The sequence below is a fragment of the Stenella coeruleoalba genome (genome assembly GCF_951394435.1).
Source record: "Stenella coeruleoalba genome assembly, chromosome: 13".
In the NCBI taxonomy this organism is placed as follows: domain Eukaryota; kingdom Metazoa; phylum Chordata; class Mammalia; order Artiodactyla; family Delphinidae; genus Stenella; species Stenella coeruleoalba.
In genome coordinates this window covers 38,916,890-38,938,172 of record NC_137159.1, presented here as the reverse complement: position 1 = coordinate 38,938,172, position 21,283 = coordinate 38,916,890, and the positions used below count along the sequence as shown (strand labels likewise).

The following is a 21,283-nucleotide window of genomic DNA, read 5'->3' as shown; positions in this document are numbered from 1 at the left end:
TCAACTTATTCAACTTTAGTCTTAAAACTGTTTAAATTACTAGCTTTATAATGTCAAATATATCCAGAGATGGTATGCCCATCCTTTGCCCCCCTTTTCTATAGTAAATGAGAAATTATTACTCTGTCACAAAGATTTTACACCCCTCAATTACACCTGAATTAATACTGCTTTGAGAAAACCCTTTGTGCCAACATTTGGAATGATCTTTCTAGACTGATAGATGATCCAGCTCAAGATGGATGAAATGTGGGATCTAATATTCTAGTAAAATCACTAGCTGTGGTTTTATAAACTCATTTACTCATGGGCATGTTAGGAAAGGGCTGTTCTTCTAATACATACTTATCAAAGACCTGAAACCCCCAACCTTCATATTTTTCATGGCAAAAATTGATTTAAGCACCATTTTCACAAAAAATCTCTAACTGATAAGTTCTAAAATAAAGATGTTACATTTCATTGATGCCTAACAACATTAGGGGATAAATATTCTAACTCACCCAGCACTCATCAAAGGTATATTTAACTTACAGACATCATGTTTAGTAACTAAATCGGAGATTATTTATGTGAATGCGATAGAGAAAAATCCACTGAATCTTAATAAATTCTGTCCTAACTCCTTCTAAGTTCGGCAGACTCTCATTCTCCTTCCGTATTCTTATAACCTTGGCTTTGAACCTCTTTTGGTACTTAATATACTCACTTTCTTTCCTTTATTATAGGCATTCTAACTTTCTTAACAGGAAATAAGGTTATTCTTTCTGGGTGAGAAATAACAATTCACTACATTATGTCTAAAGGACAGTTAATGTCCTTTCTTCCTTCAACAGGAAAAAGAAGTGTAGCACACAATTCAAGGATACCAATACTTAAAATACCCTTTATTGTAGTCATTTGACTGAGCTCTTAAGTAAATGTTGAATGTCTTGAAAATGTCTTGAAAAAGTTCCTTCTCCTATACTCCCTTTAAAGTAAGCAAAAAATTTTTCTTATTAGCAGTTTTCAGCCTCTGGGTTGACAACAGCTTGAAAAAGCGTTCTGCACTCTGCTTCCGACCCCCTTCCCAGATGTATACCCTCTTGGTGTAAGCTTGAGTTTACAACAAAGAGTAAGAGGCAACAATGAAAAGAAATATCCAGGAATGACAGCCTAACATGGAGAGGGGAAAATTTTAAATAAAACCTATAGTCTGCAGAGAAAAAGGGATCAGATTTAGATGGTATATATTTGTACTCTGATAGGCCCACCTCTTAGCCATTTCATTCACTTCAACGTAGTGTGAACAAATAAAAAAACCCTAGGTAATACTACAGCTAAGATAAAATATTGTCTAGCTTACAGCTTAGCATAGTATGTGTATGTTGATAATATCTAAACAGTAAATACTCACTTCCTTAAAACTGTACCACAAAGCTGAACTTTTTCATTAGGTATATATGAAAGACTCATTAACAAAACCACAAATTAACATAAGTAAGTTCCATTAGAGATAAAATTTCAGTATCAACCTAAGAAAAATTATCCACACACTTACCAATTTTATAACATTTTATACATGTATTCAAGAAAACAAATAAACCTTAAGTCTTTAAGAAAGAACAGTTAAAGTCAGACTGTACTCCCCATATTTTGTCGCTACATCCCACAATGGGAAAAACAGGTATTTCCAATCAATTTGAGGATACAGATACAAGAGTTATCATTTTACTTACTCCAGGGTATTGGCTGGCATGTGGTGTAAGATTCTTAAAGGCCCACTGAATGTTCTGGTGAGAAGCCAGTTGTCGTGTAAATGCAGGAGACTGTTCACAGCAGAGCCTCAGAATGCCGTAGTAGGCAGGCAGCATCCCGCGGTTAAAAAGCACCACATCCTGATCATCATGGTCAGCAAGGATGTAATTGAAGGCAATGTTCTTGGTTACCACTGGGTTCTGAACAATAAGGCGGATATTCTCTGGACAGTCAGCACACACATTGTACCAAAATGAAAGCAAAGCCTGTTTATTGTGATTTGTAGCTATTGCTGGCTCAGAAAGTTTAGGCTGGAAAAGGTTCCACAAATCCATGAAATATGTGGAAAACATCAGCTTCTCAGTTTTGGAAATTAAACAGTAAGTCATAAAGCTAAAATAGGGCACTAGCTTTGTAGTGCCATGAACAGCAGCATCAACATAAAGTTTGGCTCTTGAGAGCAAACCAAGGAGCACGTTGTAGACCTGATGTAGGACTACTGTTGTGTCTGGACTGAGTGGAAGGTCACGGGTTGGGATGTGCAAAGACCTTGTTGACCGGAACATCTGGCGGAATGAATTGCTTGGTATAAGGGACACCAGAAGATAAGCTGCAGCTATAAAATGTAAAACAAAACTGTCAGATGCTTACAAGATATAAAATAGACTGAAGAGCAGTCATTAAACACAAAGTCACTCTTCCCTTTAAAAATTAAAATGAATAAAAATTAAGGGACATGAACATCTCTTTTAATATCTTTCTGCTCTACCACTGGTACCAGAGAAATCCCAAGGAATGACAAAAACAGACGCCTTCCATTTTGTCACTGCTATTTTTTAAGTGGTGACAACAATCGCATAAACAGAAAGTTTTAAACCTCTTTTGTTTAGCTTTCCCAAGACGTAGAATTTTCCCATTTGTTTTATCATTTTATTTCTTCGCAGGGAATAATATGGTTTAACAGGAAGAACACAGCATTTGGAGCCAGAAGACCTACATAACACTGTCTGACATATCAAATCATTAATTTAGGGTCTTAGTTTTCCTCTTCTTTATCAATTATTACAAAATAATTCAGTATTATTTTGTAGATAATGGTAAACTTACATTATAAAGATAGAATAAGATCTATCTAAAAGCCTTTTGTATTATAAAGATTATATACATATATGCCAATTATAGAATATTAACTTTGGAAAATCTCTGAAAGTCTTCTAGGCTAACCTTGCATGCAGAGAAAGAATCCCTTCCTTAACATACCTGGAAAATGTTATTAAGCCTATGGTATAATTCTGAGAGGATAATGACTCATTAGTTGAACCCATCTGTAAAAGGAGTTACTATTAGCAAGGCACTAAGCTAGGTACGTTGCAAATATTATCTCATTTAATCCCTCACAATCATCCTGGAGGTAGGTGATGATACAGTGGAAAATCTGAATCTTAGAGAAGCAAAGACCAAGGTCACACAGATAAAGGGGGAGCCCAGACTTGACTTCGAGAAACGATGATGATGATGATGATGACGATGATAATGGTAACATACAAACAACAAGAACTGCTAACATTTATCAAATGCTTAAATTTAACACATTCTTTATGTAGTTGGTATTAGTTTTATTATCTCCACTTTTACTCAGACTTAAAACAGTATGACTACCCCATTTTCCACAGCAAGTGGCAGAGCTGGAATTCAAACCTTGATTGTCAGACTCATGAGTTAATCGTCCTAACAACATTCATTACAGAGCCTACTCAAGGCATCTAATGCCTTAGTATAACCCTTTTCAATACACCTACTAATTCTGTCTCCCACTATTCTACCTATAATTTGATAACTTCCATCATACTACCAAAGCAAATACAGTTAGGGTTTCTAAAATTAATTGTAATCTCTTTTATGGATGTCAAATTAAACTTTATTTTTGCACAATACTCCATTTCTACATATTTCACCACCTATATATTGCTCTGATTAGCCTGTTTTCAGTTAGGCTCAGTTTGGTATGTGTTTCAAATATAAAAACTTGGCATTTAGGTGTCATCTTGATCAAATTTGTATAAAACTGCAATTGAGAAAATAATTTTATTTAAAAAATTATTCAGTTTAAGTTAAATACTTTTACCCCAACATTTTATTTTGAAAAAATTTTGAACACTGTGAAAGGTTGAAAACATTCTACTAAATAATGATCCATGGACCTACCACATAAATTCTACAATTAACATTTTGTTTTGCTTTATCACATACCTAACCATCTACTTATTTCTATAAAAACTATTTGCTTTTAAATAAAAAGTAAGTTCTGCTAGGGGAAAAAACCCCACGACTTTTAAATTATTTTTATCTTTGAGAACAAACAGGGAAGTCAATGTAGAAGAACAGACCATCTTTCTAAAAACTGCCTTGCTATAACTTAAAAATTCCTGGGTCTAGAGAACTTAGAACAAATCGTCCATTTCTATATGGCAACTCAACTATTTTAAGACACCTATTGTGTCACCATTTTCTTTTCGCTAAATATTCTAAAGTCATTCCTTAAAATTATTTTGTAGGATTTACAAGTATTTCTCTGTAGCTTTTCTTCTATCCATGTTACCCTCATTCTTACTGAGTCATACTGATTCTATTCAAATATTTGGGCCCCGATTTCAAGTTACATTATTTCAAAAGCATTTTTTCGTATTTCTATAGTCTTCACTATTATAATTTTTAAATGATGCATAACAATTTATCTCTTATCTGAACATCTAGTTAAAAATTTTTCACACTTACAAATAATGCTGTTGGACATTCATATATTGGATGACTTACTTATACCAGAATCCCTGCAATGGTATTACTGAGTTGAAAAAGGGAAAAAAAAATTAAGGATCTTGGTACATACTGCTAAACTGCATTTCATAAGGGTAATATTAACTTACAATGTCACTGCAGTGTATGAGAATGCTATTTCTTTAGCACTACTATGAATGTTAGGTGTACCAGCTAGCTAAAAAGCTTTTCTTTTTGTTTTGGTTTTTTTGTTTGTTTGGTTCAGCAAAAGTTTTTAATTGTTTTATGGTCAGGAGTCAGGACATAAATACCAACCAGCATATGTGTCAGCTCTTACAAATATCCCATTACTGTGGGGTTAACTAAACTGGCAGGAAAAAAAGCCTATGAGCAGAGTACCATCGCCAAGCCATGTGTACCCACCACTGAAACATGTTTTCCCCTAATAAACCTTTTATTTTAGAAGAGGTAGAACAGACAGTTCCTATACCCCCTTCTCCCATTTCCCCTGTTAACATTATTACCATGGTACATTTGTTGTGACTAAGGAACCAACACTGGCACATTACTATTAACTAATTTCCACATTTCAGATTTCAATAGTTTTGCCCTAATGTTCTTTTCCTGCTTCTAGGATCTCATTTAGGATAAATGAGATTTAGATGTCATGTCTCCTTAAGCTCGTCTTGACTGTGACACTTTCTCAGACTTTCTTTGGAAGACCATGACAGTTTTGAGGAGTAGTGGTCAGGTATTTTTGTAGAATGTCCCTCAAATTAAGTTTATCTGATGAGTATCATGGTTAGACTCAGGTTATGGGATTTTGGGAGGAAGACCACATGATGAAGTGCCCTGTGCATCACACCATATCAAGGGCACATACTATCAACATGACTTATCAGTGACATTTTTAACCTTAATTATCTGCCTGACTTAATGTTTGTCAAGTTTCTTAACGTTATTTTCTCTATCCCTCATACTCTACTCTTTGAAAGCAAGTCACTAAGCTCACACTCAAGGGGGTTTCCCTTTTGGGGGGGAAGATGTACATACATTTTTTGGAATTCTTCTGTATGGGAGATTTGTCTCTTCTCCATTTCTTTGTTTATTCAGTCATTCATTTATATCAGTATGGACTCATGGGTATTTATTTTATACTTTGGATTACAATTCAGTGCTATGTTAATTATTTTTTCTCTCAAATTGTTCCAGCTTTGGGCATTGGGAGCTCTTTCAGGTTGGTTCTATGTCCCTTTGACATACCCCCATCATTTTGTTTTGGGAGTACTTCCTTACTTTCTGGTTCCACAAGATGCTACAGGCTCATCTTGTATTTTCCCTGCCCTAGTCCTACAATCAGCCATTTCTCCAAGGAGCTGTGTTTCATTTTATCGGAAATGATGTTTAAAAACATGGATCTGGGTATTCGATGTACTTGCTGCTACTGGAGTGTTACTGATTGTATGCCCTCTCAGCAGAAAACTAGGAAATATGATCTTAATGATTAAACTGAATGATTAAAGAATTAAAAAAATTAACTACTTTGATTTTTATTTCTTTTAATACTATCAAAAGAAAACATACTCTGTGTTTATTTACAATCAGTTACCTATTCTGTGAAGTATCTATTTTTGGTATTTGTCCATCTGTCTTCCAAGATCTTTGTTTATTCCCTTCTGGCCTGGGTACAATAAAGATATTTATCATTTAACTCCCATAACTTCAGAGAATATTTTCTCTCAGCTTATTTTGTGTTTTAATTGTCACTTTACTCTTAGCCTTCTCAAGTTACTTTTAAGACAGGATTTTCTGACCCATTACTCTCTTCACTAATGCTGATAATGCTTTGTGATTCTATCAAGAAAGGAAACAAAAATGATAGTGGTGGTGATATCACCCAAGAAAAGACACAGTTTCCTATCCTTAAAAAAACAAAAACACTATAGATATTTGTAAAACATCGCCATAGGTTTTCAAATACTAATATAACCTTGGCGTTTAAAAAAATATCTCTAAGAGCCTTTCTGTATTATACAATGGGCATATTATGATCACCTTAAAACAAACAAAAAACAAAACGAAACGTGGAACAACAACAAAATGGTTTCTTAAATTCTGAATATTTGACTTACAAGTCCTGACTCTAGGATAATTGTGAGCCAAAAGAAACCGCTCGACCCAGTTTTCCATATTCTGTAGGACCCAGCTGTGTGCCAGTTTATTTCGGGGTGTCTGCACTGCCAACCAATCCAGACACTGAGAAGGATTGTATTCAATTACCTACAAGTAAAATGACAAGAACAGAATATAAGGCTAACTGAATGAGCAGTTACTTTTTTAAACTTACTTTTGGTATGTGCATCAGACACTTTAAAGCTAAATAGTTTTTTGAAAACTAGAGCCTGAAAGAAGTTTCACACCCATGTTTTTTCCCATTTTTAAAGCAACTTATTTTTATTAACAGGAATATGTTCAAGGAGAATCTGTCATTAGTTTACAAAATAAAATTATAATAACCAAGGACTCTAACACAGGACCAATAAGAGAACTCAATGACCTTTAAGGTCTTAAGTTTACAAAGTTATTTAAAAGTGCTTTTAATTCTCTAAAGTTTCCATCTTTACTTTTCTTATTGTTTGCCCAATCTGCTACTATAAGTGAGAATGAAAACTAGCTCACTATACTGCTGGGAAGATTTTTTTCATTGGAAAAGGAAATCCTAGGAATCTAGAGTAGGGGTTGGAAAATTATGGCTCTCAGAAGCCAAAATTACGGCTTCTGTGGTTTGCCTGTTTTTAAGTTTTTATTGGAACACAACCATGCCCACTCATTTACATTTTGTCTATGGCTGGTTTTATGGTAAAACAGCAGCTGAATGGTTCTAATAGAGACCATATGGCCCACAAAGCCTAAAATATTTACTATCTGGACCATGAAGAGAAAAAGTTTGCCAGGCCCCTGGTCTAGAGAGTGGGCATTTCCAACACTCACTAAGAAGAAATTCTGTAACCTCAGCAGTAACTCTGGAAGAAAGGAAGTGGTTGGTGCGTCCTCTGTATTTTCTATCAACTGCTGAAAGCACCTGGCTTGTATTTCTAGGGCTTCTACCACTTTACGGAATCTTTTTTGAGGATACGGGAATGAGGACCTCGGATGGGCTGAAGACTGCTTATGACTCTACGAGAAAATCTTTAAACATCTGAGACACTAGGGAAGAACTCTTTTTTCCCCTAGATCTTCTGACTAAAGCATCTCTTCTTCCCTTCACCTGTGACTTACTAAAACCATTTTGAGTTACCCAAGCAAGAAGAAACTAGTACTTAAAATGTGAGTGACTGTTAGAAAAATAAAGCCCTCGGAAAAATAAACACTAAAACATCTGCTGCAAGACTTACCTCCCATATCCTTTGCAGAATGTAAGATGCAAAGGGAGGCATTCCTGGAGGTCCACCAGCAAACTCCATTAGCATAGTCAACAATTTAAAGAAAGGATTGGCTGCCTATAAGACATGTACATGACTGTGTATTTAGATCTGTTTGAACCCATCATTTCCAGCTGAAAACAAAGAAGTATAACTCTTCTACAGATCACATTTAAATCTGCTGTATTAGGTTAGAGAGCTCAGTACTCATACATATGAACCTGAACTCTCATAAAGCAGAAGGGTGAGCGCAGGATACAGTGTCAATTGTGTGGGAGCCACATTTAACAGAAAACATCTATTTTTCTGGATGTCAATTTGGGAAAAAATGTATCAAAACTCTTGTTAATGAGACAACCATGTTTATAGAAAAATTTAGATTAAAAGTTTCCTGTAGCAACCTCTGCTCTCTGAGGTATAATTTATATTAATATTTGACATGTATTATCAAAGTAGCTATAATATTTTCATTTTATGAAAATATATACTTATCCACCTAGGCAGAATTCTGGTTAGTCTACTTTCTTCTAAGGTACAATATGATATATGCTTCAAACCAAACAACTTTAAAGCTCAGTATCAAGGTGGAACTCTGATATATTCAACTTATATGTAAATTTAATTGGGAAAATGACATTTGTGACAAGATGTGAAGAGGTAATTCAGTTTATTCAAGTTACATAGTTAAAAATAGGTGGTTGTATTATGAGGGAAGCCTTGATAAATTTTTTCCCAAAAACAATTAGAAAGGTTCATTTGAAAGCACTGTCAGTGCTGATAGCAGCTTGAAAAACATGAATGAACAGATGTCTACATACCTCAGGAGTCAATTTTGCTATTGATGTGAAAAGCATAGATACAATCTAAAACAAAACAAAGCAAAACAAAAGGGATAATTTCAGAATATTCTTCCACAAATTACCAAAAATCTTTAAGACTGTTTCTCAGCACTTACATGTTCTGCAAGTCGATTATTGTATCGACAAAGGCTGAAAATCAGATTACAAGTTTGTCTTATATTGATGCCATCACGAATATGTTGAAACAAGAAGGGAAATCCCTGTTAAAAGCAAAAGTTGTTCATTTAAGAACTATTTTGTTGTTATTTTTGTGATTATCAAGTGGTCTAATATTGAGACGGTATTACCTTTCCTCCTGTTAATGCCGCCATGTCAGTCTGTGATAATGTCAAATGCCTGAAAGAAAACATTAGTGGAAATAAGTTTTTCTTTCCTCTATACTACTTTATAGCCATTTGCATCATGACACATAACAAAATTGTTGATTCAATTATAAGTGTACCAAGCCACCATCATAAAATGATTTTTGAACTTTCTGCTAGCTAGACTTGCTCACTAGACATCTTTTAGACAATTTTTCAAAATTCCAAGATTGGTACATGCAAGTCCAAATCTACTTTGTTTCCATTTAATTAACTCAAAATGTTGGTGTACTGTAACACGAGGATGGGTCTAATTTAGAGAGCTTTTTTTTGACATGAGAACCTTCAAAACAAAACGAACTTCTAAGAAATAGAGAATTTCACTTTCAAGTTTAAAATTACTGCATATTTCTTTAACTTATTATAGAAAATTTCAAACACATACAAAAATAGAATACTGTAAGCATCCCATCACTCAGTTGCAAATTACCACCTTACGGTCGATCTTGATTCATCTGTACCTCCTACTTGTTCAAATATGAACTATTTTGAAGCAATTCCAGATACGTTATCACTTAGTCCATAAATTTCAATACATATCCCAAACATAAATTTCAAAAACATAAACAACACTACCAATATTCACACCTAAAATAAATTAACAATTTCTTATTATCATACAAGATCCAGTCAATGTACAATTTCCTCAAGTTTCTAAAAAATATTTTTATAATTTGTTTGAATCAGGATCCAAATGAAGTCCTCTGTTGACACCGGTTGAAATGTCTTTTAAATCTCTTTTAGACCACTGGTTTCCCCTCCGATTTTGTTTTTATCTTGCAATTAATCTGTTGAAGAAAGCAGGTGGTTTGACCTGTAGAATTTCCCACATTTCCATTTTGCTGATTATATCCTTGGTGTGTTGTTTTAACATATTCCTCTGTCCCCGTATTTCCTATAAACTGGTAGTTATTAGATCTAGAGACTTGATCAGATCTAGGTTTGACTTTTTAATCAAGAATACCTTAATAAACGGTAGTGTGAACTTTCATCAGGAGGCACACAATGAAAAGCTGTCCCTCTTTTTGTAATGTTTTCAGCCCATGATGATCATTTCCTAGATCCATTATTGCATTTGGGATGCAAAATATTGATATCCTAATTCCAGCATTACTTGCTCATTTATGAGCTCAAGTACCTCTATGACGATGAACATCCCTCTCATTTACCATTTGGTTGCCATGAAGTATAATTCTTGCAGGTAAGATAAATACTTGATATTGTTCCTTTATTAATAAGTTTCCAAAATTGTTACTTGGTTTCTTAATATACTCCAAAAGTTGTCAATAATTTTTAAAATTTTGTTTTTAGGTATCATTATAAACTCATGGATGTAAACATCCATGATGTGTTTTAGTCCACTTGCAGTTGTTATTACTATTATTGATGCTCAAGTTGTCCAATCTGTAACCAGTAGAAACCTCCTTAAGTTGACTCTTGAGACCTTTTAACATGACCTCAGTAGTCTTTGATAGCCTCCTTGCTTTCCAAAATGACAAAATGTTCGAGGCTTCCCATTCATTTCTTGCCCAAGACCTGGAATTGGCTATTTTCTCAAGGAACCTTGATTTTTTTCAGTGGGAAATATTATCTAGATGCCAGGGTCACTCACTGGTTTTTGGGTTGGACAGGATTTCTAGGCCTTTTCAGAAAATGGAGATACATAATACATTTTTTGTTTGCTTAAGACAAAATATACCATGAACTCTACTGATATTCCCAAATTCAAATTTAGTTTTGAAGAAGTTATGTAAACATCCTACAATTTTATATTTGTATTTCTCTTTTCTTTCTCTGAAAATCTTGGTTTCTAATGACATTAACAATTATCTATTTGTTTTATTCTATAATACAGTTTCAGAATAATAATTCTAATTATACTACTACTCACAATATAATTAGTAAAACACTTGAGGATAATTTTACAATTCTTTTTGTCCTTCAGGTACATCCCACTAAAAATTACAGTTAAATCAATGTGTTCTAAAGTCACTTTAATTCCTCTCCAGTGGCTATGTCACCAACTCAATATACAGTTAAGCTCATTTATTTCAGTCTGCTTTTGATTTTTAGGGATTGCATTTTATTAATTTATTTATAATTATAGAAAACATTTACATGATTCCAAAGATAAATCTAAAAAACAAAACAGTGTACTATATTCAAAGAAGTCAAACCTTCATTCCTGTCCCCTCCAGCCTGTTTTCCCCTCCCCCAACCACTGGAAATTTAAAATTTATTTTTAAAAATTTAGTCTTCAATTAGAAAAATAGTCAGTTCTTGTTACTTGTAGTACTTACGTTCTATAAAGAGCTGCGAACACTGAATTAGTGAACACTGAATCACTGCTCATAGGGAAAGCATACACTTAGGTTCCTGTGAACCTCTGGTCATAACATTTTCATCAATAGATCAATAAGTTACCTTGTATAATGTGTGTTTCTGTTTAAAGACACCTGATTTAATGTTGACTCATTAGCACTGAATACAGAGCAAACAGCACTGTAACTCAAACCTGAATGAAGCTTATCTAATGTGTACTTTCTCCTTAAGGCATATTATGGCCTTCTTGAGCTTAGGAACACACTAGACAGCACTTGGCACTATGCTTGGGACCATTTTTAAACAGCCAAATCACCAACAAAAAGCATAAATGTGAGAAATGTGGCACATATTGCAAACAAAAATTTGTTTGCAATTTGAGCACCGAAACAAGAAGGCAGAGTGTCACCATGTTTGACCTCAGCTGGAGAAGTGTGTGTCAGGTCAACTCCAATTTTTTGCCACTCTGTACATTCTGAAATCCACAAATCACTGTAAACGCTTCACAAGTACTGATTTGGGGATTACAAATAAATTTAAGTAGGAGAATTCACAAAGTGGAGATCCATGAATAATGTGGCTTGGTTGCACACGTGCACGCACACACACACACACACACACTCTCTTCTCTCTCTCTCTCTCTCTCTCTCACTCACTTTGTGTCTCACAGCCTCCCCTTCTTAAAAAGTAGCATACTATAGGGAATTCCCTGGTGGTCCAGTGGTTAGGACTCAGTGATCCCGTAAGCCATGCTGTGTGGCCAAAAGAAAAAAAAAAGTAGCATACTATATATACTTTTGTCCACCTTGTTTTTTTTTCACCTCAGTGTTATGTATCTTAAAGAACTCTCCATGGTGGTACACATACAGTCCATACTGCCTGTTTTTTTTTCTGCTATAGAGTCCTCTATCAAGTGGATGCTGTTTCTTCAACTTGTACCATCTTTGTGGACATTTTCAGTCTTTTGCTGTTTATAAACACTGCTTCAATAAACAGCACTGCACATACATCTTTTGGTGTTTTGGGAACAGAATCCCAGAAGTGGGGTTGCTAGGTCAAAGGATGAATGCACATATAATTTTGCTAGATATTTTACTGTAAATTTCTTCAATGTATATTTCTAACATGACTCAGGCAAAGTAAGAGTTTGGTACAAAGGATCGAAATACTTATGCTACAAGAGTTGATGGAAAGTGTTGTTATTATTTAAAAGGAATTAAGTAACAAAAACTACTCAGTTAATAATGGTAAAACAATTATGTAAAAAGAATAAAATCAAACATGCTTTAAGCATTTTGAATGTTGAAACATTTCACCTTTCGGAGCGAGACTGTTCAACCAAAAGAGCAACTAAAGCTATCATTTTTTCAAGAGCAGCTGGCCTGTATTTTTCTTCTGCCAGAGAGAGTATATCTTCTTCCTCCTCCTCTTCTTCCCCTTCTTCCTCTGACAACACTTCAACTTGAGGCTAGAACATAACACAATTCATTTTTAATATATTATTTTCTAACATTATGTTGAGAGAAAAGAGCTTGATTGTCTCACAAAACAATGCAGGGTAGACAGTAGCATGTATCCATGGAAGCATGTATCAGGAGCATGTATCATGAAAAATAACCACTCAAAGGCCTAACCTTATTTAAAAGTCTAAACCACATTCAGGACAATTCTAGATTTAATAGGCAGAACTGTAAAGAACAATAATTCCCAATACTGTATTTACCTTACCTAAAGATATAAATTCTTTAATAATAAATTTTTTTTCTTATAGGCAAGCTCTTTGGAAGATAAATCAGGAACAAAATTCATATGAGTATGATAAAATGGTATTTCATATTTAATAAAAATACCAGTTACACAAATTAAGGAATCCATATTTGCAGTTTTCAGATAATCCAAACAGTAGGTATTTCAAAGAGATACTCATTTGGGGTTTGAAATGCAACACTGCAAAGATTTTATGATCTAACAAAGCAAAAGAAAAGCAGTCTAGATAAGTAGCCATCTAGGTTGAAATTAGATAATAGTACGTATCTGGAGAACCATTACAGCACAGTGGCTAACAGTTTCATTTAGGAGTCTAACCAAGGATCAAAGCCTAACTCACTGTGATCTAAAACAAGTTAACTTCTTTATGCCTCAAGTTCCCCATCTGTAAAATGGAGATAACAACAGTACTTACCTCTTAGGGTTACAACAAGGATTAAATAAGATAGAGCAAATAGAGCATTCAATCCAATGTGGTCATTACAGACAACACAAAATTGATGTAATAGTTTTAATATTATGAATTGAATTTTTGGAAGACTGACAGACTTAATATAGCAAAGGGCTTTAAAAATATGGCCAGCAAAAATGTTCACCAAAACACAAAATGCTACTGTAAGACCCTAAAGCAGGTGATGGCCATTTTGCCTAAATTTATTTGCTTTGATCCAGGGCCATACCAGTGAAATTTATCACTTGACTGTTTCTTCTCTTGCTATATCCACTAAAAATATCAACCAAACTTAGACCCTTAAAATCATTTAATATCAGGGCTGGAAGGGACTTCAAAGGAATCCAGTATCTTTCTATGATGCAAACTTGAAAACATGGCCTCTAAATCCCTGATATGAGACAGAATTGTACTTACATTTTCAGGCCCTTTAGTTCCCATGTAAAAATGTACCATTGTAGATATGGCTTGCAGTGAAAGCAAAAACTGGCTCTAAAAATAAAAATATTGATTTAAAAATATAAAATAAAAACAATTAAGTTTTAAATACTGAAATAAGTACATAATACCAGAAATAAACAAGATATAGCCTCACCTCTTCTTCACCCATTTTGGCAAATTCGTAAAGGAAGGCAAAATATTCTGTAAGATGTTTACTGTGAGGCTTTACACCATGTTCCATGATTAATAACAGAGTTCTCACAAATCGAGTGACACATGAACGACCACCTATATCTTCTACTGAAGCATCCATATCATCAGACCTGAAAACACAATTTTATACATCTTAGAAAAAGTATGCAGTCTGGGGATAGATATTTTGGGAGGAGAAGTATTTTAAAAACCTGAATTTATCTCTTTCATCTTTGCAATAATGAATACCAATTACAATAATACAAAAAGTTGGATTCCAGTTATCATGTCTCGCTGAAATCAAAACAAAAAGACTAAGTCAAAGTTACTTGTAGAGGATTTTGAAAATGCAATTAAATAAAAATAAAACAAAAGTATTCCTTTTTGATTTATATTATTACAGATTATTTTTAAATAGGAGAACCTAAATATTTCAGTGTGGATATTTAAAAATACTTTGTAGGCAGATCATCAAAAAACTTAAAAATAAAATGTTCAGGGACTTCCCTGGTGGTCTGGTGGCTAAGACTCCGTGTTCCCAGTGCAGGGGGCCCGGGTTCGATCCCTGGTCAGGGAACTAGATCTCACATGCATGCTGCAATTAAGAGTTCGCATGCTGCAATGAAACTAAGACCCGGCACAGCCAAATAAATAAATATGTTAAATAAATAAATAAATGAATGAATGAATGAATAAATAAATAAATAAAGTTCAGTTCAAAAGGTATACTTCTTACCCATCTTCCATTCCTGGCTGTAGATAGAGATGAGCATGCACAGGTCTAAGTCTCTGAATCACATGGATACACAAACGCTGAAACATCTATAGATGAAAAGATAGGACAACCTAAGAGTCAACTCACATCAGGTAACAAAGACAATGAAAAATGAACACGATTAAAAATTCTGCTACCCTGGGCTTCCCGGGTGGCGCAGTGGTTGAGAGTCCGCCTGCTGATGCAGGGGACACGGGTTCGTGCCCCGGTCCGGAAAGATCCCACACGCCGCGGAGCGGCTGGGCCCGTGAGCCATGGCCGCTGAGCCTGCGCGTCCGGAGCCTGTGCTCCGCAACGGGAGAGGCCCGCGTACCGAAAAAAAAAAAAAATTCTGCTACCCATTTATATTTTGCCCACAGATTATCTTTTGACATTCTAAAGCTTTCCTGGAGTCTCAACTACAGACTGAAGATAAAAGGTAGAGTTAGCTTGAAAAACAATTTTATAAGGGAAAAAGCAAAAACAAACTACAGGTTTCAGTAATAGAGATTACCAAATACAAAGCTTCATGAAACCTCCTTTACTAGTGGAGATACAGAGGAAAGAAAACTTGGCATCCATCTCTTTCAGAAGAGTGGAGTGGGGCAGGACAGCTGCTTATTAGAATTTCAATGACTAGGAGAAGGAAATGCAATTTAAGTTTATCCAAAAAATATGGATTAAGATATACAAATGGCCAATAAGCACACGAAAAGATGTTTACTATCATTAATTATTAAGCAAATGCAAACCAAAACTACAATGAGATACTACTTCACACCCATTAGAATGGCTAAAATTAAGAAAACAATAAACAAATGTTGAAGAAGATGTAGCAAAAACTGGAACCTTCACAGATTGCTGGTGGGAATGTAAACTGGTGCAGACATCATGAAAAAAAGTTTGGTAGTCCCTAAGAATGTTAGTTACAACCCAGCAGTTCACTCCTCTGTATATATCCAAAAGAACTGAAAACACATGTCCACACAAATATCTGTACACATATGTTCATAGCAGTGTTATTCAAAACAGCAAAGAAGTGGAAACATCACTAATGTTCATCAACTGCTGAATAGATAAACAAAATTTGGTATATAAAATATTACTTGGCAGTAAGAAGAAATAAAGTACAGATATAAGTCACAACATGGGTAAACCTTGAAAACATTGTTAAATCAAAAAAGCCAGTCACAAAAGACCACATACTGTGTGATTCTATTCAAATGAAATGGTGAGAATAGGCAAACCCACAGAGGCAGAAAGTATATTAATGGTGGCCAGGGGCTGAAGAGAATGGACAGGATAAAATGGAAGCGATTGCTCATAAGTATGGGATTTCTTTTGGGGGTGTTATAAAATTAGGTAGATGATGGTCACATATTTGGGAATATACTAAAAAACACTTAATTTTACATTTTGAAAAGTTTTGCTAAATTTTATGATATAAGAATTGTATCTCAATTATAACTGAAAGCATATTTCAGATTAAATTTTTGGTTTTGTGTCATAAATGCATATGTATTTTTCTTCCTTGTTAATTTTTCCAATGATTTATGAAAAACATATTGATTCATGTGACAGTTGAGAATCTGTCACAGAAATAAGTTATACACTATTCATTTAACTTTCAAGGCCATTACAGTACCCTACCATGGTTAGAATACCTAAGGATCTGAAAAAGAATCAGTACAACTCATACATCAAAGTAGGATCTGAGAAAATAGGCAGTTACAACTATCTTCCTATAACCAGGAAATGTGAATGATTTTAATCACTTGACTGGAAATGATAGCTGATTTGCCAAAAGAAGGTGGTGAAAATAAGAGCAAAATGACTTTTGTGATAAGAGGTCGATCTTTTCAAATTACTTCCAATGCTGGGTTAAAATATATTCACAGGCAAATTCCGAACAATTAACTTGAAAGCCACTTCTTTTCCAAATAAATTTTTTCTTACCTGTCTCACAATTTGATTAGGGCACTTAATTAGTATCTGCATTGGCCACCAATCATCATCAGCCATGCGGTCCAAAAACCACTGTAAGTAAATAGTGTGATTTTAACATTCAATCAATACTTGTCAATTGGGATAAAAATCACACAAAGATTTTAATTCTAGTTGACATCTGAATTCTTTTAAATTCTTACCAAAAAAGATTCTTCAATTGGTAGAAAGTGTAAAATCTAAAATGTCTAAAGTCATAATCAAGGTCATCTCAATACAGAATTCCATGGATGCCATTTACATTATAGTGTAGAACCTACATGATGACAACCTGCAGTTCTTAATAAAGTCAAATACTATTTTCCTCTTAGACTTCATAAATGTCACACTGCAGAATTTTTTGTTCCTATTAATAATATACGATCTGAGTATGATAAACTTTCTGTTTAAAACCAATTTATGTTCTGTTGATAACAAAAAACACTCTTCTTTAGGCTAAGACAATTTCCCATTAATTTCAAGATATCTCTTAATCACATATTTAACTTCTCTATTGAACTGTACTGCCTATTTATGCACACACATAATTACTGACAACTGTAGAGAATTTTAACTCCTTGATAGAGTTCCAGAGGCAAATCCTTAGCGAAAATACTGAAGTCGCAACTTTATTAAAAAAAACAACAAAAACAAAAAAAATTTATGACTTAATCAAGCTTCTGCATCTACTGAACAGTTTTATTTGTTTGTTTGTTTTTACTGAATAGTTTTTGAAAAATCATGAAGGGGGAAGGGAATAGAGGAATATGTTAAATAACACGCAAAGGATGCACTAGATCAAAGCCAGCATGTGGAAAATCCTGCAGAACAAATGAGAATGTGGTACAGGGGGGAAAAAAAAAAAGAAGGTAACCACAGTTGCTCCTTGGTATGGAGCCCCAGCATACACGAAAATCTGCAGATACTCAAGTCCCATAGTTGACCTTCTGTATCTTAGGTTCCTCCACATCCTCGGATTTAACCAACCACAGATTGTATGGTACTGTACGTACTTACTGAAAAAATCTGTGTATGAGTGGATCCACACAGTTCAAACCCGTGTTGTCCACGGGTCAACTGTATTATAGATGAAAAGAGATTTACAAGACAAAAGCAAAATGTGGACCTTGTTTCAATACTAATTCAAACAAACCGACTGAAAAAAATTAAAAACAAAATCTTTCTAAAAACCTTCTACATATGAAAAAATCTTCAACTAACTTCATCTATTGTACACTATGCTGCTGTCTCCCACTTCTGGGAATTTATAAGACCTGCATTCCTAGAAAGGTACACACCACTCCGGGAGATCATCACAAATGATAAACGATAGTAAGATGGCAATATGGCTAAGTGTTTATTACCTGTGTGCATACTATCCTTAGGGATGTATGTTTCTCTTATAATGTAATATGGGAAAAGATAAAATAGGACATAAACTGATCTACTGGGATATATGCAATTTTTCTCAGAGGGGGAAGGGAGATATGCATTCTTCAGTATTTTCTAGTAGCATACAAAAGTAGTTAAGAAATATCTGGTACAGTTCTGAATTTTCTATACTTTTTCCTTCCAATACATGAGGGGGGGAACCCAAGGATTTTTAAGTAACTTAAAAATCAATTATTTAATCAATGTAATGAATTTGATACATTAATTATAAATTTCTCTTGGCAATCAAGTAATTTTAGGAACAACTTACACTGGCTCCCTATGATTTATAATAGATAAAACAATTTTGTTATATCATCTAAGTTAAGAATAAAAGAAAACAAGAAAGTGAATCTTAAGCTATGCATTGTTTGTTGAATCATTCACCTCACCTCACAAGCTGCTTGGCTATTATTAAATTGTTTGGTCAACAGTTCAATCCACTGAAGCATTGTGGGCTAAAAAAGAAAAAGAAGTTACTGAAGGTATTAGGTGATATCTGGGGCTTCCCTGGTGGTGCAGTGGTTAAGAATCCACCTGTCAATGCAGGGGACACAAGTTCAGGCCCTGGTCCGGGAAGATCCCACATGCCGCGGAGCAACTAAGCCCATGTGCTCCAACTACTGAGCCTGCGCTCTAGAGCCCACGAGCCACAACTACTGAAGCCCGTGCTCCACAACAAGAGAAGCCACCACAATGAGAAGGCTGCGCACCACAATGAAGAGTAGCCCCTGCTCACTGTGACTACAGAAAGCCCACATAGTAACGAAGACCCAACGCAGCCAAAAAAAAAAAAAAAAAAAGATATGATAAATGACATGAATGGCACAAAAGTTTATGAAATAGAACACATACCTTTTCTTTTGAATGAATAAATGTCTCTAGGACAAAGGAAGTGCTTAACTGCAAGAAAAGATAAAATTAAGCAAAAAAGATTTAATTATTTTAAAGTCACCAATTTTGAAGAAATTACCTAAGTCTATACATATATTACCTTTGCTGTCATTAAGGACACAGCTTTAGGATCTGGTAATGTACTGGGAATACAACTACACAACTGCCACATAAACCTAGAATTTGAAAACAATAGGTTAAAATTCTTACAAAATAAGATTTTTTAAAAGTGTTAACAAAAAAATCTTACTAAATCTGCCAAGCTTACCCAAAATATGTATGTTCAAAAATGTTTTTGTCTTGAAGAAACTGCATGTTATCATGCCAAATCCACTGAAGAAAAAAATGTTAACATTAGACATCAGAAAGCATTTGCTTCATAACATTTTACCAATATTTTTATTAGACAAAATAAGACTTGCTCTAGAAGAAACAAAAAGTATACATGCACTTAAATTCATGTTGACTTTTTTCCAGGTAAATGGAATATGGAAGTAGTTACTAAACCTAATCCAATTTATCATTACTTATCTGGTTACCTCAAGCAATCACGTTGTTTCTTTTTTTTTCAATTTATTTATTAAAATTTTGAAAGTAAGAACTCTGAAATCCCATCTGTCTGACGAGCAAATATGTAATGAATAAAATTATGTTAACATTGATAACATACATGAAAACTATGGTAGGCTGATATTCTGGTAACAACAGGTTATGAAAGACAGGTTTATGTTTAAAAACTGGCAAAATAGGGCTTCCCTGGTGGCGCAGTGGTTGAGAGTCCGCCTGCCGATGCAGGGGACGCGGGTTCGTGCCCCGGTCCAGGATGATCCCACATGCTGCGGAGCGGCTGGGTCCGTGAGCCATGGCCGCTGAGCCTACGTGTCCAGAGCCTGTGCTCCGCAACGGGAGAGGCCACAACAGTGAGAGGCCCACGTACCGCAAAAAAAAAAAAAAACTGGCAAAATAAGGGACTTCCCTGGTGGCACAGTGGTTAAGAATCTGCCTACCAATGCAGGGGACACAGGTTCATGCCCTGGTCTGGGAAGATCCCACATGCCAGAGAGCAACTAAGCCCGTGCACCATAACTACTGAGCCTGTGCTCTAGAGCCTGCGAGCCACAACTACTGAAGCGCACGTGCCTAGAGCCCGTATTCCGCGATGAGGAGCCACCACAATGAGAAGCCTGCACACCGCAATGAAAAGTAGCCCGCACTCGCTGCAACTAGAGAAAGCCCGCGTGCAGCAACGAAGGCCCAACGCGGCCAAAGATAAATAAAAAATTTTTTAAAAAAGAAAACAATGTGAAAAAGAAATTCATGTTTACTTACAGATCCTGTATTTATTGAAAAAAAAAAACCCAAAACCATGTGTAAGTGGACCCTCACAGTTCAAGCCTGTGTTGTTCAAACGCCAACTGTACATCATTAAGGTTTTATGTAAAATTTCATTTTATTTCACATGTGGGTGGCTATCTTTAAATACTGTTGGGTCCTCATCTACAACATGGTGTACATCTGAATACCCTGGGGACACAAAGTCTTGCACATAATGATGATTATAATCTATTTTATTTTGCTATTATGATAAGCAGTTGAAATAAATCTTTGTATAAATAGGTGAGTTTAATAGCTTGGCATCTAGTGACGCATCTAATTCTGCTGGTAAACCTAAATTAGAGGGTTTGGAAGAAGATAATATTCTTGGCTCTTTATCAGTAAATTACAGGTAGGCAAGATACCATTAAAAGTGTTTGGGGGGCTTTCCTGGTGGCGCAGTGGTTGGGAGTCTGCCTGCCAATGCAGGGGACACGGGTTCGTGCCCCGGTCCGGGAGGATCCCACAGGCCGCGGAGCGGCTGGGCCCGTGAGCCATGGCTGCTGAGCCTGCGCGTC

The 21,283-nt window shown here is 35.2% G+C and overlaps 1 protein-coding gene across 9 annotated transcripts in view; it reads right to left on the bottom strand.

Moving 5' to 3' along the window:
• The window catches only part of USP34 (ubiquitin specific peptidase 34), a 231,362-nt gene that overhangs the window by 20,560 nt on the left and 189,519 nt on the right, over positions 1-21,283 (bottom strand). For all 9 annotated transcript variants that reach the window (XM_079941554.1, XM_079941552.1, XM_079941557.1 and 6 more), the window contains 15 exons: positions 19,660-19,724; positions 19,492-19,567; positions 19,353-19,400; positions 18,890-18,955; positions 17,040-17,120; positions 15,066-15,151; positions 14,292-14,460; positions 14,114-14,188; positions 12,795-12,946; positions 9,082-9,130; positions 8,890-8,994; positions 8,753-8,797; positions 7,908-8,012; positions 6,645-6,792; positions 1,719-2,353 (listed from right to left, as the gene is read on the bottom strand). In XM_079941554.1, the coding sequence (XP_079797680.1) occupies positions 1,719-2,353; positions 6,645-6,792; positions 7,908-8,012; positions 8,753-8,797; positions 8,890-8,994; positions 9,082-9,130; positions 12,795-12,946; positions 14,114-14,188; positions 14,292-14,460; positions 15,066-15,151; positions 17,040-17,120; positions 18,890-18,955; positions 19,353-19,400; positions 19,492-19,567; positions 19,660-19,724 (1,905 nt within the window). The remainder of the gene's footprint in view (positions 1-1,718; positions 2,354-6,644; positions 6,793-7,907; positions 8,013-8,752; positions 8,798-8,889; positions 8,995-9,081; positions 9,131-12,794; positions 12,947-14,113; positions 14,189-14,291; positions 14,461-15,065; positions 15,152-17,039; positions 17,121-18,889; positions 18,956-19,352; positions 19,401-19,491; positions 19,568-19,659; positions 19,725-21,283) is intronic.